The sequence below is a fragment of the Enhydra lutris genome, unplaced genomic scaffold (genome assembly GCF_002288905.1).
Source record: "Enhydra lutris kenyoni isolate GAN:26980312 unplaced genomic scaffold, ASM228890v2 scaffoldscaffold26, whole genome shotgun sequence".
In the NCBI taxonomy this organism is placed as follows: domain Eukaryota; kingdom Metazoa; phylum Chordata; class Mammalia; order Carnivora; family Mustelidae; genus Enhydra; species Enhydra lutris.
The window spans coordinates 11,125,939-11,142,261 of record NW_019154110.1 but is presented as its reverse complement, the minus strand read 5'-3'; the positions used below and the strand labels follow the sequence as shown (position 1 = coordinate 11,142,261).

Below are 16,323 nucleotides of genomic sequence, written 5' to 3'. Positions count from 1 at the left end.
CTCGCACAGTAAAGATTCCACTAAAATGATTTGGTTTCATTGTAAATAGTGTCATATTGCCTAGTACATTAAAACTCCCTGAAATGACTGTATTGGTCGGCCGTGACTCTTCAAAATGGGCTTTCTTGGCAGTAGTTGTTTTTTAGTTTGCAGGTAACGTTTTCTTCTTCTTTTTTTTAATAAAGCAAAACTATTGAATGAAGAGCATTATAAAAAGCTGATTGCTCATCTCGAGTGTCAAAACCCACTTCTGGGTAGTTTTCTTTTTTAGAGTTGATGGTAGTACAGCATTACTGACCCTCTGCCCTGTGTTGCTGTACTGTTTCCTTTGAAAGGAAATGGCAGAAATTTGAATTGAATCTGAACAGGAAATGAGTGCAGTTGCTTGCCACTATTTCTTAAGAAATGAAATGAACCTTTTCTGAATATCTTGAAATTTGCATTTTGATGATGCTGAAGCTTTGGGTTATACGTTGCCTATTTTGATAGGTGTAACTCAGTCTCTTCATTATATTATCTTTGCCTTATTGCTTTTCAGAGGTAGTTCTGTTTTGTTCTTGAATATTTTTTTGCAAATATCTATTGAAGTTTTTTCAAATTTTATATAAAATGCAAGTCATTGTAGAGCTGCCACTCTATGCCTTTCTGTTTGCCAGTCTCAATTAAGACTTGATTGAGCTGCAATACTTTTAAAAGGAGTAGAAGAGCCATTTGGTGACTTAATTTGTTAGAACTTTTTATGTGAAAGCATCTTTTTTTTCATGGAAAGAAAGTGCATTTTTTTTCCCCCATGGTAAAAATTATTTGGCCTGACATAAAGGTAAATAGAATTTGTGTTGATGCATTAGGAAGTGTTTGTATGCCTTGGTTATGATTTGTGTATTTTTTACATTAAAAGTATAATGGAGTTATATTTGAAGTTAAAAAGAAAAACTAGCACTTTGATCAAATTAAATGATGCATTTCTCCATTTGAAAACTCCTAATATGAGTTCATTGTTGCTTTCTTCTCTTCCTCTTACACACTTTTCTAGAGCACATAATTTGGTATCAACTTTGATTATTGTCCCAGAATGCCTTTGAAGTTTAAAAACCAATGGGTTTAGACATAAGATTACTTATGAGTGTATAATATCAAAGCATAGGGAACGTCAAAATAAATTTGCATATTTACAGCATTTTAAAAGACACTTAGTGACACTTTCTGACACTTCCTATGGTCACATAACCACCTTTCCTGTGAGTGCAGCATTGACACATCTGTCATATAGCACTTTAAAACAGTGGCTGTTTTTATACTCTGTTCTATGTACAACAATACTGATTTCTAAAATTTTCCATGGAAAAAAATGTAACCTTGCACTGTGATACATTATTGTACTTATTTCTCCAGAAAATTGGGATTGGACTGAACTTGGTGGTTGAGTTTTCTTTTTATAGACTTGTGACCAAGGCCAGTAAAATCTAGGGTCATTTAATTTAAATATCTCAAAATAGCATTTTATTTAGGAAAAGGTGCAGTTTTTCTTCAGAAGGGTTTTTATCACTAGGAATGAATGGGACTATTTATTGCTTTGTCTTGGAACTTGTGCATAGTCATTGAATGCTTAGTGAAATTTCTTGTCAAGAGTGTCTTATATTTAGGGAAACAACTTTCTTTCAGAACTTTTTATTAATTACTACTCAGAAGAATGCAGAGCAAACACCTGTTGGGGAAGAGGGAGGGAAGATACCTGTAGCAGAAGTTTATGCTCTGCACTGGTCCACTAATGGTTTGATGGCAGTGTATCCCTGAAGTTAACATTTGGTCTGGTCTTTGTTCTTAGGGTTGGTAGGTAATGCGTTGAAAAAACGTGTGATCTTTATTTCATGTAGTCTTAAAATCTTGTTAGCGCCTTCTTGTTAAGTCTGGTTACAGCTTTCACAGTTCAATTATAATTGTTGTATCGTTTTAGTAACAGAAAGTTGAACCCTCTACCCTTAATTCTACCGGTGATTTTAGGTTGGATTTGTAAAATGAAATTGAGAAGCTTGTATGGGAGGAAGTAGTCTCCTCTTTTATGTGGTATGTTAAATCCACGTTTAAGACTCATTTGGTAATTAAATGGGTTTGAATACTTGAGTACAGCTAGTATAGGTGTATTTGAGAAAATCCCAAAGAAGTAAGTTGGTGGAATATTTAGGAAACTGGTATGCTGTGTAGCCAAAATGCTTTCTGGTGTTACTGGAATTGTAAAATAGCAAATAGGCAGAATATGGATTTTATTTTAGAGATATTTTTGGAGAATTGCAATTTTTAAGTAGTATTTTTTAAAAATTGAGTTAAAATTTATACGCTTTTTAAAATAATCTTGAAAAATAATGGTATAACAAAGAAAAAAATTATCTTTACTTCTACTTCCCAGCGAAACCTAAGGAGATAGCAGCATTTGCTGTAATTCTACTCATAGACACTTAGATGCAGAGTTGATATGTATTGTCTACTGTAACAGTTTATATCTGGCTTTTTTTCACTAAATGTAATACTGAGAACATTTGTTCTTGTCATTCTTAAGTAGCTTTATTGGCCATGTAATAATTTGTTGTGTGACATCCATAATTTAATCATTATTCCTTTGTGGATATAGGGGTGATTCTACTTTTGACTATGAATAATATTACAAGAATATAAATAATGCATAAGTCTATGCATTAAAAATTTTTTCCTCAGGCTTTGGAAGTACAGTTACTGGATCAAAGGAGAAGAGCCTTTTGTAAAGTTCTTGATACATAGTGTCACATTGCTATAATATTGCTTGGAAGCAGTTTACTCTCCTGATAATTCAAATGATCTAACTGGACTAGAGACTCTGATAATGGGTTTTAATGGAGACATCAAAAGATAGTAAATGGTAGCATATTCACTTGGGGATTAGGTGTTTAGCATTTTTAAATTTAGTACTTAATGTTTTCTTTTAACTCTTAAATATTTAATTGATTTTACCAAAGGTGATAGATGTTACAATTAGCTGGGAGGATAAAGTAAAAAAGTAAAGCTACAGTGACAATGACTTTTAATAAATACAAATTTAATATTGTTGGTTAGAGATTGTGAGAATGTGCTAAAAACAGATTATTTGTGGTCAGGAGAAACCAGGACAGATATTTAAGAGTGAAAGTGGGTAATGGATTCAATAAACTTTATAAAGCAGTAATTGCAGGACAATTACTGGTTCTATTTTTGGCCAGCTAGGGAAAGGCAACCTCATCATGAAGCAGAACACTAATGATTCCTCTGTGAAACCACACCTGAAATACTTTTCATGACTGTCTTCCTTTAGGTAACCTAGAATCTGAAGATTAAGTCAAGGAAGTGGTTTTAAAGAATGGGAAAAAATAGTTCTACTTTCCTCTTTTTCCTTTTTTCTTATTGTCCTCTCTCAGTGTTAAAGAGCGTATAGTGACTGTCCAGAAAACACCAAGGTAAAAAGCCATTGTCCTCAGTGTTTGAAAGGCAAGAACAGAATAATTTAGTGTGAGTGCAGAGTTTGTAACCAGGGTGCTATAGAGTAAGTACAAGAGAAAATTTAGTATTATACAAGCCAGTGAAACCCAGGAAAGACACAGTAATAGACTTAATCTTGACATTTATCTCTGCTGGTTAGGGGAAAATCAAATGACCTGAAATGAGGATTTAAAAATTTTTTTAACCCTGTCCTTTGTTGTACCTTTTGGAAATGATTCCTAGGGCCCCTGGGTGGCTCAGTGGGTTAAAGCCTTTGCCTTCAGCTCAGTGGGTTAAAGCCTTTCCCAGGGTCCTGGGATCGAGCCCCGCATTGGGCTCTCTGCTCGGCAGGGAGCCTGCTTCCTCCTCTCTCTCTCTCTCTCTCTGCCTGCCTCTCTGCCTACTTGTGATCTCCATCTGTCAAATAAAATAAATAAAATCTTAAAAAAAAAAATGATTCCTAAAGCAGGTATTATCCATTAAATTGTATTTTTAAACATCAGCCGTTAGATCTCAATATGTTAGATTTTGTTCTTTGATCTCTGCTTTAATTATTAAAACAATAAAATATATTTGATAAGAATAAAATTTCATTTATACAGAGTCAGAATTTAAGATTTTACCTATAAACCAGACTGGAGAGACCTTGATTTGGTTAAATAAGAAGCATGCTTTGAATGTTCCTTAAATTGGTAGCTTTGATCTTAAAATAGTACAGGTAATTATCTTAATTTTTTTATGGTGCCAATTGATATGTAGTAAAATGGTGTACATTTGTATCAAACAAGTGAGAATGCAAATCAAGGTGTTAGTTGCTTAAGTGGTAGATTTGGACTGACCTGCAGTGTTGTCTTGAGTTACATGGCTTTAAAAGTTTATCCTATACCTTTTTTCTGACTTGACAGTTCAGTTTCTTTGTATTTTAAACCATGTAGTGCTGACAAAAAACGTGAGTTAACTGTACAGTATTGCTAACTACTTTTATGTTTTATACGTTTTCATGGACCAGGATTTCTAATAATGGGATTATTAAGTTTTTAAAAAATTTGAGTAGATTCTGTTAAATATTAAGTACAGTGGACAGTATGGATCATTAGATTTTTTTGCACACTTCTGTCATCCTCACTTGTTCATTTAGAAACACCTTGTTAAAGCAGACCAGTGACCAATTTTGCTTAGTACTAGTGGTTAACATAACGAAATTGCTTAGAACAACACCTAGTATATATGAAGTTACACTAAATGTCTTTATTATTACTACTGCCAGTCTTTGGAGATACTAATAAGACTGTAAGAGGGAGGACTAGAGAGAAGTCAGTAAACCTGAAAATTGGTAATTGATCCTTGAACCTATAAGATTTGGACATAATATTCTATGTGTGTGGAAGAAGAAACTTCCAGAACAATAAAAGCTCTTGAGATGGAAGCATGTTTCTGAATTTGGTATAATGAACATAGAATTGGAAGCAAGGAACACTAACTTTTCCCCTTGGTAATAAACAATGTATGTGCATTGTAATAAATTTGGGAAAGGTAGGAACACATGAAGGAAAAAGTCTTATCTTTTCACTCTGTAGAGATAGACCACATCTAACACATCATATATTTTCTTTTTCTGCAAGAAAGTACCCACATACAAACATTTGAATCATTTCGTAATGCAGCTTTTGGTTCTGTGAAATACAGTGGTGTCCTGGATTGTTGAGTTCTTGGTATCCCTTTGTCTCTACTTCACATATCCTGTATTCCCCCCATATCAGATCAAGAGAAGATCTATCTATTGCTTATACTTTATTGTTCCGTCCTTCATGTATTGTTAGAACAAGCATGTTTTAGGGCTGTCATTTCTAATCTGGAAGAAAAAGAATGGTCACGTCTATTAAGAAAGCAGATTTTTGTGGTGCTGGTTGTTGAAGAAGGAATCTTTTTAAGATCATGTTCAACTGGTTGGGGCATTTTTAGTGTTTTGTTTTTGCCTCAAATATATCTCTTTATCATGACTTCACTCTTTGGGTATGTAGGAGTTTGTGGTCCTTGTCATTTGGAAATAGAAGTTGTCCTAGTACAGTATGTTTAATACCTTTAACAATGTTTTAGTTAAGATATAAATGTGTTACTTTATTTCATTGTTTTGAAAGGCGTACTTTTTTTGCCTGTACATTTTACCATCTCTGAAACTGGGATGTTTCTTTTATATGGTGACATCTAACAGTTACAAAGTCTTTTTCCTAGGGGTATGTGACTTTGGTACTTTCTAAAATGAGTGGTGTCACAGATCAGTGACATGTGCTAATTAATGATTCTCCATTATCTGATATGCAGAAATATCTTTAAGCTTTATATCCCTCTTCCTCTGGTAGGGAATTTTGATAATTGAATAAATATCTCTGTATCCTTTTGTTCCTAATTAGAGCAAACATTTAATATATGTCAGGTATTGTTCTGAGTATTTCATATATGTTGTGAGATCTGTATGTGTATGGCCATTTGCATAATAATTAAGAGGAATAACTCAAAGTATGTATATTTAATGTAAAATATCAGGCTGTTTTACTTATTATTATTGGCCACTGCAACAAACACTTTTAAATGTAATTTAATCTTTACAGTCTACTTTGTGAGAGATATTAAACATTATTACTTAATCTCATTTTACAAATGAGGAAGCTGAAAATCAAACAGGTTAAGTAACTTGACCAGATTTATGACATACTTTAAGTGGAGGAGCTGGGATTTGAACTCTTGTTTGTCTGACTTCAGTGTCCTTGCTTCTAATGACTATACCATTCCTGGCTTTAGAAACTTGTGGGTGGTGGTGGTGGTTGTGGTGATTGTCTTAGCTTCTTTTGACAGGGGGCAGGACTGGGATGTACTAATCCTGCTTTAGGGATCTATTTCTGTTCTTGGAGTGTATAAAATAGTTTGTAGCACGTGTTCAAAGAAGATACAGTAATTGATTTTCATTCTTTTGCATATTAAGATGGTGATGGAATTCCCTGACAATGTTTTAAATCTCGATGGGCATCAGAATAATGGTGCACAACTAAAGCAGTTTATTCAGGTAATATTTTTTAAAATTAATGTTTTAAATGGTGTGTGTGTGTGTGTGTTTTGAAGAGTCATTTCAAAATTTTAGCTTTAAGTATTAATATCATTTTATCTGGGGCTCTCTAGGTCTTAAGATTGCACTGAAATTGCTTTCTTTTAGAATTGCTACATATTTATGTACTTGTTACTATATTTATGTACTTGTTATATGAAAGAAATTTGGTGGTGTTGTGTTGTACATGTCCCTATGGCTTTACTTTCACCAAGCCATCTTTCCCTGTTTTTGAAAGATAGGGTATACAACTTTTCATTGAGAACTTGTTGGTTTTCTTCTGTAGTGGTTGTTTTGTTCAAGTTTAAAAAAAAAAAAAAAATCCTGGTACTGTGAACTTCATGATTTGTATTTAATTTTTAAACAGTATGATACCTTATAAAACCCTGTATATAATCAAGATAATGGAAGGTAAATTGTTGCTGTACTTCAAAATTCTATTTCTACTTTTGGAGAAAACTTTGAATGAAAGATTAATGGTAAATATGAGGAAATTCTTAGGATTATCTTACCCATCTTTTCTGGTAAAGCTAGAAACACTATTTGTAGTATAACTGTAACTCCATCCGATAGAAGTTATTTACTAGAGTTTTGCCCATTTCTCTACAGCTGAGGTTCTCAGTCATTTTTCTACCTTGTCATAACCAACAGATAACATTCATATGCACCACCCTGTTAGTTACTCACTGCAGGCTTCTACATAGGTATGATAGGCCTTGTTCTCTCCCACTAATCTGTAACACACCCGTCCATACCTCCAGGTTGAGAATTGCTGCTTTGCATGAGCACCATCCTAACTTGATTCTAGTAGCTAAACATAGTGTTCTTGTTAAAAATTGAGAGGAAGACATGGCAAAGCTGCATTCCATCTTTTTTGTTTGAACATTTTTTTTGAAAATTGTATTTGTTTGCAAGAGAGAGCAGAGATAGCAACAGAGATAGCAGGAGAGAGCACAAGCAGGGAGGAAAGGGAGAAGCAAGCTCCCCGCTAAGCAGGGAGCCCTCTGTGGGACTCAATCCCAGGACCCTGTGACCATGACCTGAGCTGAAGGCAATTGCTTAACTAACTGAGCCACCCAGGTGCTCTAAAAATTTTTTTATTTCAAGTGAGTGTACTAAGGTTAATAGTCTCCGAACAAACTGAATTTCCAGAGGCAGGGCTTCTTTTTGTATGCTGAGGCACGTAACTGCTTAGCCCTGACGTCCTCAGCAGTTTTTTAGACCTTAGATGCTAGAACAGCTTTGCTTTGTGGAGCAAACTCAATACAGCATGGGCAAGGCCGACTTGTTGTTCTGACTCAGTGTCAGATAGAAATGGCAAGCCCTGCCCATACTGTACTCACTACACAAGGACAGGAACCAGAGTAGTAATGAAGAGAAATTTTATGTCTTTCTTAAGGACTGTTCTTCATTTTTCTTTTCCTCTTTCTCAGCGACATAGCATGCTTAAGCAGCAAGATCTAAGTATTGCCATGGTGGTGACATCACGTGAAGTATTGAGTGCACTTTCTCAGCTTGTCCCATGTGTTGGTTGTCGTCGCAGTGTGGAGCGCCTCTTTTCCCAGCTTGTAGAGTCTGGAAATCCTGCACTTGAACCCCTGACAGTAGGGCCCAAGGGAGTCCTATCTGTAACTCGAAGCTGCATGACTGATGCAAAGAAGCTTTATACCTTATTTTATGTACATGGGTAAGTATAATCAATAGGGGTTAGATGACTTTGTTAAAAATTTTTAAACTTTGAGACAGTGGTGGCTCTTTTACTAAATTTGGTAGGGGCAAAGCTTGAGTCCAAAATCATTAATTTTTTTTTAAGATTTTATTTATTTATTTGACAGAGAAATCACAGGTAGGCAGAGCAGCAGGCAGAGAGAGGTAGAAGCAGGCTCCCCGCTGAGCAGAGAGCCCAGTGGGGGGCTTGATTCCAGGACCTTGCGATCACGACCCAAGCGAAGGCAGAGGCTTTAACCCACTGAGCTACCAAGGCGCCCCCAAAACCATTAATTTTATTGAATATCTTCTGTGTGCCAGTGACTATACATATTGTTCTCATATGGAGAGAGGCAGGCAGTAGGCAAATATGTGATTTGTCAGGTAAGTTATAAGAGAGATGAGAATGTTTGGGTGAATTAATATGGAGGATGGTTGGGGAAGGCTTCTATGGTAAAATGACACTGAGTGTAGACTTTAATGAAGTGAGTAAATAAACCACGTACATATCTGCAGGAAGGCACAGAAGGAGGAGCAAGTGTAAAGTTTCAAAGTTTGGAGTTTTCCTGACATGTTTGAAGAACAGTAAGGAAGCCATTATGGCTTGAGCCAGGTGATTGAAGGGAATAGTAATAAAAGGCCTACTTATGTAGTGCCATCCTGAGTTTTTGGTTATTGTTGGGTTTTTGTTTGTTTGTTTGTTTGTTTGTTTGTTTTTTACTCTGAGTAAGATGGGAAGATTTGGGAATGTTTTGAGCAGAGGAGTGACATGGTCTGACTTGAAGTTTGGCTTACTTTGACCTCTGTGTTGAGAATAAGTGGAAGGATGGTGGAAGGGGAAGAAACAAAAGCTATTTAATAATCAATGCAAGAGGGGCGCCTGGGTGGCTCAGTGGGTTGAGGCTTCTGCCTTCGGCTCGGGTCATGATCTCAGGGTCCTGGGATCGAGCCCCGCATCGGGCTCTCTGCTCAGCAGGGAGCCTGCTTCTTCCTCCCTCTCTGCCTACTTGTGATCTGTCTGTCAAATGAATAAATAAAAATCTTTAAAAAAATAATAATAATCCATGCAAGAGATGGTGACCAATGTGGTGGTCACAGAGGTAATAAGAAATGGTTGGATCCCGGGTATATTTTGAGGAATGAGCCAGTAGAATTTTTGGATAGATTGGCTATACAGGAGGACATCAAGGGATGATTCTCAGATTTGGGATCTAAAGAACAGGACCATTGGTTTCCATTTACTGAGGTGGATAAGAATGGGAGGAGCAATTTTGTAGAGCTCACTTTTGGACCTGTTAAGTTTGAGATACCAATTGGCATCCAGGTGGAGTTCAGAGAGGTCTGCTCTAGAGATAAAAATTGGTGTCATCAGCACATATGTAGTGTTTGAACTATGTATAAACTACACACACACTCACACACGGACATAATTTAAATCTTTGAGATGTGAGATGGTCACCAAAGTCTGAATATTAAATAGGAAGTGAGAAGGGGTCTGACAACCAAAGCCCTAGGCTTTTCTGTTTAGAGGTGGTGGTAGAGAGTTAGAATTTTTTCTCTCCTGAGAAAAGGCTTGAGGGTTTTTGAATGGAAAACATAATGTGATTTTTGTTTTGAAAAGATCGCTTCAGCTGCTGAGTGAAGCCTAAGGATGGGAAGCAAGGAGACCATTTGGGAGGTCAGCTATTGCACTTGACTAAGCTAGAGAAGCGAGTTGGACATGGATGGTAATGGTGGAGGTGATAAATGATATAATTCTGGATAATTCAAAAGTTAGAGTTGATAGGCTTTGCTGATTGGTTGGATGTAGGGTGTGGCTGTTAGCTGTAGGCATTTCTGTATTTGCATAAAATTTCTGTTGATGGTTCCTCATCAAGGATCGTGTTTATTTAGATATTGTTTGAACAGGGCAAGATCGCTGAGAGGTAGCAGTCAGTCATAAAATATTTGAGTGTCAAGCACACTGCTAGATACAGCGCAGATACAGGGATGAAGGAGACGGATGCAGTCTGGGGGAATGAGTACATTGAATAGAACAGGTCTCTTTCAACATACTGACAGACTAGGAATGGAAGGGAGAAGACAAGTGTACGGATTCTTCTTGGTTAGAAATTGATGAGAAATTTTCAAGGTAAGTGATGTGTCTGTAATACTTGAAATACACTTTTACACTAAAAGGCAGTAAATAGAGATTTTGAAAATTCTGAAGAAAAATGAATATTAATCAAACTTTTAATGATTTATTTTTGATTAGGTCCAAACTTAATGACATGATAGATGCTATTCCAAAAAGTAAAAAGAACAAGAGATGTCAGTTGCACTCCTTAGATACGCACAAACCAAAACCTTTGGGGTAAGTAGAATTGACTGTCAAGATCCTTAGTAATTGTTAAGATTATAAATGTTGATTGTATTTAGTGAAACAAACAAAAAAAACACTGTTTTACTTTATCAATTAGTTACATTGTAACATAGGTTAAAATAAATCTGTCTCCTAATTCTGTAAGGCCTTTTTGCTTTGAGACTGTCTAGGGTCTCAGTATAGATTTGATTTTTATTTTGGGGTTTTTTTTTTTTCTTATATTAAATATGTTTCAAAGGAAGGAAGTTGAGATCTTTATGAAAATTTATTTAGCCAATACTGAGTTTTTCAAGGTAGTGAATAATTCTTTGATCTGTATAATAGTCATAATGTATAAATTATTTTTCTTGTCTTTCTTATCTTTAGGTCTCCCTAATAATTTATCAAGGATTAAAAAAAAAAGTCTTGTTTTAGTTGTAGCAATTTGTATTTATGTAACTAATTTGCAGTTTTGTTCTGGTTAGGTGGTACAATGTCCAAGGCTGCTTTTGCCCTCATCTCCCAGCACATTGTTACATTTGCCCCCTACAAAATTGCTTTAGGTTGGGGGTGGTAAGGAAAAGCTATTGAATTTGAAAGGGGGGCTTCTAAGAAGTAACCTGTGTTTTGAGGAGAATGGGATGATATAAAACAATACTGGATTGCCTTTAAAAAATTAGTTTTTGAATATCTCATGAGTAGTGCTGACATCATTGTTGTATAGACCTTTTCCTTCCTGATAAAAGACCTGGATGACCAATTGGTGGTATGTTGATACTCTATTAGCAAGTTTGTTTGTTTTCCTATACTCAGGAACAAGATCTTAAAACAATTTTATTATGAGAACTGCCTAATGTATAGGAAAGTTAGACTATTCAGCAACCTTCCTTCCTACCAGATATTGTCACCCTGATTCAGTAATGTTATCAAGATTTGTCACATTTGTTTTATTTATCCATCTTTTTCTTTGCTGAAGTACTTTATTTTTTTTAATTACTATTATTATTTTTTTTGCTGAAGTATTTTAAAACAAGTCCCAGGCATCACATTTTTTTACTCCTGCATATTTCCACATCCATCTCTAAATACTTGGACATTTTCTTTCATAATGACACTGCCATTATAACACTTAAAAGAATTAACTATAATAATCTGATACCCAATTTAGATTTCCACATTTTTCTCTAAAAGTGCCTTTTTAAAAAATGGATTTGTTAGAATCAGGATCCAGACTGAACCACAAAGTATATGGTATCTAATGTGCGAGTACTCTGAACCTGCAGTAAAGCTCCACACAACTCGAAGTGGTTATCGAAAGAAAATTATTATTTTACACAACTGATTTACAAATATCTTTAGAGAATTCCTATCTTGCAAACGTAAAATTCAGTCTGATTTTCTCATTAGACAGTAATCTTTACCTGAATGACCTGTTGGCTAAAGCCACAAGAGTAGTAACCTATTACAAAAAGTCTGCCTTCCGATTTTCTTGTTATGAATTTTCTTTGTTGCGGAACCAAAAGCAACAGATACCTCAACATCTTACATAGCTGTTCCTTGGTACCTTCCTTCAAAGAGCAGTTCTTCTACCTTTGCTCCAGGTTCCATTTCTGAGTGACTGCTTTATCAATTACCCACTTGTGTTAAATTGGCATACAGCTCTGTTTTCCTATCTTTCAGTTTAAAAACAGAAATAAACCTCCACAGACTTCACATTCCCCTTCAGCAATAGCCCCACCGCATGGGAAGCCAAATGTTTTAGAAGGTTGTTTGCTGAATTATGAAATCAGTATGAGTTGATCTTGAGCACGGTCTCCTAAGGGAGCTTCAGGTATTTCTACACACCATGTGGATAGCAGGCCAGGGAGTACAGTGTGCTTAGCCAAGACTCCCCCCTCCTCCATTTTGGATGGCTACTGCCATTGTATGATACTGTGACTCTCCATTTTACACATTTCAACTGTTTATCCCCCCCCCCTTTTCTGTTTAGCTCTCTGCAGGGAAGTGTTAACAGTTGATTAGGTTTCAACCTAATCAATGGCAACAATCCAGCTCAGCCTTCTTTTTGAGAGTATTCTTATATCCATGCAAGTAAACCCAAGTTATTGGCTGCTTGGGAATAAGTTTGAGATCCAGAAGAAAAGTCTAGGCTACAGTTGTGGGCCTGTAACTGAAGACTGAAGATTATCTTAGAGAATAGTATATAAAGTCTACCTAGAGAGGGAGTAGAGTAAGAGAGAAGAATGCTAAGGAATTCAGCTTATTGGTAGAAAAGAATCTAGTAAAGAAACTTGAGAAAGAGTGGCCAGAGAGGTAGAAGGAAGCCAAGGGAAAAGAGTGTTCAGCTGTGTTGAATGCTCCTGAATCATCAAGGACCCAGAAGTGTCCATTGGATATAGCAACACTGTGGTAATTGGTGATCTTGATGACCAAATCTGTGGTTGAGTGGAAACAATCCAGATAAGGATAGGTAGAAAAGTGATTGCAATCTAAGGTTATGGTGGATTAAGCTGTGAGTGGAAAGTACAGGAGTGGAAAGACTTCTTTTTCAGAAATCTTGATCTTGAAAGGATGGAGTGATAGGAAGTCGAGAGAGGTTATGGATAAAGTCTTAATTTTAACTGTAGCATTTTTTTAGAAGTATTTCTTAGATTAATGCTCTTGTGTTCTGATGATATAATAATCATCCCCACACTGATTTCATGAACCTTTTCCTGAATTATGAGAACTTGAGTTTGAGAGTTAATCAGTTTTAGGAAGTTATGGATCGCTCATGCGTAATTAGAAAGAGAGGAAATACGGGCATAGAGAGTTGAAGGATAGAACATGGAAGATAGCAGTTGTTGAGGTCTTTGTTTCAAATTAGGGTGCTGAACCTTGCTTGAGGTCTTGTTTCAGGGAATAGGGAGCTGAATTGTACGGATGAACTTAAATGGTGGGCAGGGAGTTGAGAAGTACCTATTCAGCTATATAGAGAAGGTTAAGTAAAGATTCAGAGGTTTTTCCATCTCAAGCATCCAAGGTAACATTTCTGGGACTGTAGACAGACCTGCAGAGGAACAGGCAGGAGTCAGTTGTTCAGAATCATGAAATAGCAAGAAGACTGTCATTGAATGGAATATAGACACACATTTCTTTTGGAATGTACATCTGCCAATAAAGCAAAATGCAGGACCAACGCCACACTGAAACCTGTAGGGGAGGGAGAGTCCGGGAAGTTTTAGTAAGTTTTAAAAAAATTATTTATATAGTACTTATTACTGATATAGGCTGTGTAAAATGTAAAATGTTCCTCTTAGTGTGCTGTCTTTATTTTAGTAAATGTAAAATTTTATTGTAGTTAATGTAAAAATTTATTTACTATAATTAGATTAATCTGATTTTTTTTCCCTCAGCTACTTATAAATGTGAAGGTACAAAACATTGAGTTTTGTTGCCATGGGTTAGATATAAAATCACATTAAGTAGAACAAAACTTACTAAATTTTCAATTTGTGGAAGACTGACCAAGTTTATAGGTGAAAATATAATTTCTTTTAGCTGTGTTGACTTTAAAGCATTCCAAGTAGATTTGCTTATGAAATGCTTAGTATCTAATGAGTTGGTACCTTGATAAATATAAATGTTGTTAAATTGTGTCAGATAAACTTAATAGTTGAGCAGAAATTTTTATATAAAAGTATGAGCATATGTTTAGTATTTTAATATGGCTAAAATGAATATGTAATTATATACAAATTTGTAAACTTATTATACTAATATGTATTAAAGAGTTCATGATTTTAATTTAGACTATAGAAATTATTCCTTCAGGTTATCTGAGTGTCACTAAGCTTTGTACTATACTGTACTACAGTGAAGGGAGCAGTAGCAGTGTCAGTTCAGAGAAGTTAAGTACAGATAAGAGAAGTAGTGAAGACCACAGGAAGGACAGCAAGTGTAGGATCATTTTCCATTATGGACCTTTCCAGGGAACAGCCAGGTAAAATCAAGCAATCCTTTACTATGCCTTTTTTAATGTTTTAATGTTTATCTAGTCCTCCTTTCACTAATATGTGTTTCTTTCTGCAGAGGTTGTTGGATGGACGTATGGGAACTAATGTCCCAAGAATGCAGGGATGAAGTAGTTTTAATCGACTCTAGTTGTCTTTTAGAAACACTAGAAACTTACCTGCGAAAACACAGGTAAGTCTAAAGGTCATTGCAATATAGTTGGAAGGTGCTGTAGTGCTCTCTCAGTTATCTGGATTGAGCTCTTACCTCCTTCATATAATAGCACTCCAGTCTTCCCATTAATACCTGGTGCTAGGAAGAGCTTAATATTAGGATAAGCATTTCTTTATGGGATGACTCTCAGTGTTAGCCTTCTTGTATTGAGCCAGCATCTCCTCTTTTTGTAATTTTTACCTGTTGGTTCCAGGCCAGTGAACTGTACTTAGTTGAGTAAAGTACTGAATCACTTTAGAAACTCTAGTATTCCTTGTTTTTATGATAGAAGCATTTAATGTCATTTTCAAAATTAAAGTTTAAATTAGTGGCTTTCATTTAGTAATATTTTGAATGATTTCTTCTATAATCATTTGTCAAGACCTAAAAATAGAGTTGGAATTTGTGTGGTTCATGTACTGAAAAAGTAACTTCAGATTTTTCTTTTTAGAATACTATTTTACAAAGGAATTTTCTCTTTTCTTTTCTTTTCTTTCCTTCTTTCCTTCTTCCTTCCTTCCTTCTACATTTTATTTCTTTGAGACAGAGAGTACACAAGGAGGAGAGGGACAGCGGGAGAGGGAGAAGCAGGCTTTCTGCTGAGCAAGGAGCCCAATGTGGAGCTCCATCCCAGGACTCTGGGATCATGACCTGAGCTGAAGCAGATGCTTAAATGACTGAGCCACCCAGGTGCCCTACATAGGAATTTTCTAAGTGTCATTAGCATTTAGAAATTTGTAGGGAGGGAGAGTGCAGTAGGAAAGGAAACTGGTAGGGGACCGCCTAGAGATGGTATTCTAGGAGGGAGCTGTACTCTTTTAATGTAAATTCATCACATGTTTGGTGTGTGGTTTTGTGTTCTTTGACCTGGGACATAAATACATACTTACTTTGGGGATACTTCTAGAAAACATACTAAAAACTAGGGTTTATCAAGATTGATGTTTATATGGCAATGAGCTAATGACTTAATCTGCATACTAAGTTTATTCAGTGTTTTTCTTTTTTCAGTTACAAACTTCCTTGTTTATTTGCCTTTTTGGTTGACTATACCCAAGAGAGTAGAGAATATGTCAAGTATTTGCAGTTTTGTCGGAGAGGGATTATACAGACAAAAAACATTTAAATATGTAGGTCCATTATAGATTGCTTCCTTTTTCAATATGAATTGATCCATCCAAAAGATAGCTTTTTGGGGTGATAAATGACTAGTTATAAGAGCTAATGTTTAGTAGTTCCCTGTAATGGTTGTAGATATTTCCTTTATTGGGGTGGCAATATTTTAGGGCTCTGAGAAGGTGGAATCTATTTAATAACTATCTGAAGGGTGGGGAGAAGTATGATTAAGAAAGATTGCTTTGAATCTGGGTTCTACTAATTATAACTTGGTACAAGTTACTTAACATTTCTGTGCCTTCCTTTCTTTTCTTAAGACAAAAATAATGATAGTATGGATGAATTGTAGGATTAAATTTGTCATGGGGAT

General features: G+C 35.7%; 1 protein-coding gene across 4 annotated transcripts in view; it reads left to right on the top strand.

Moving 5' to 3' along the window:
- The window catches only part of LOC111151368 (gametogenetin binding protein 2), a 30,918-nt gene that overhangs the window by 727 nt on the left and 13,868 nt on the right, over window positions 1-16,323 (top strand). For 2 of the 4 annotated variants that reach the window (XM_022509341.1, XM_022509342.1), the window contains exons 2-6: window positions 6,464-6,544; window positions 8,017-8,270; window positions 10,545-10,643; window positions 14,488-14,613; window positions 14,703-14,816. In XM_022509341.1, the coding sequence (XP_022365049.1) occupies window positions 6,464-6,544; window positions 8,017-8,270; window positions 10,545-10,643; window positions 14,488-14,613; window positions 14,703-14,816 (674 nt within the window). The remainder of the gene's footprint in view (window positions 1-6,463; window positions 6,545-8,016; window positions 8,271-10,544; window positions 10,644-14,487; window positions 14,614-14,702; window positions 14,817-16,323) is intronic. The other 2 variants (XM_022509343.1, XM_022509345.1) reach the window with 1 other exon arrangement.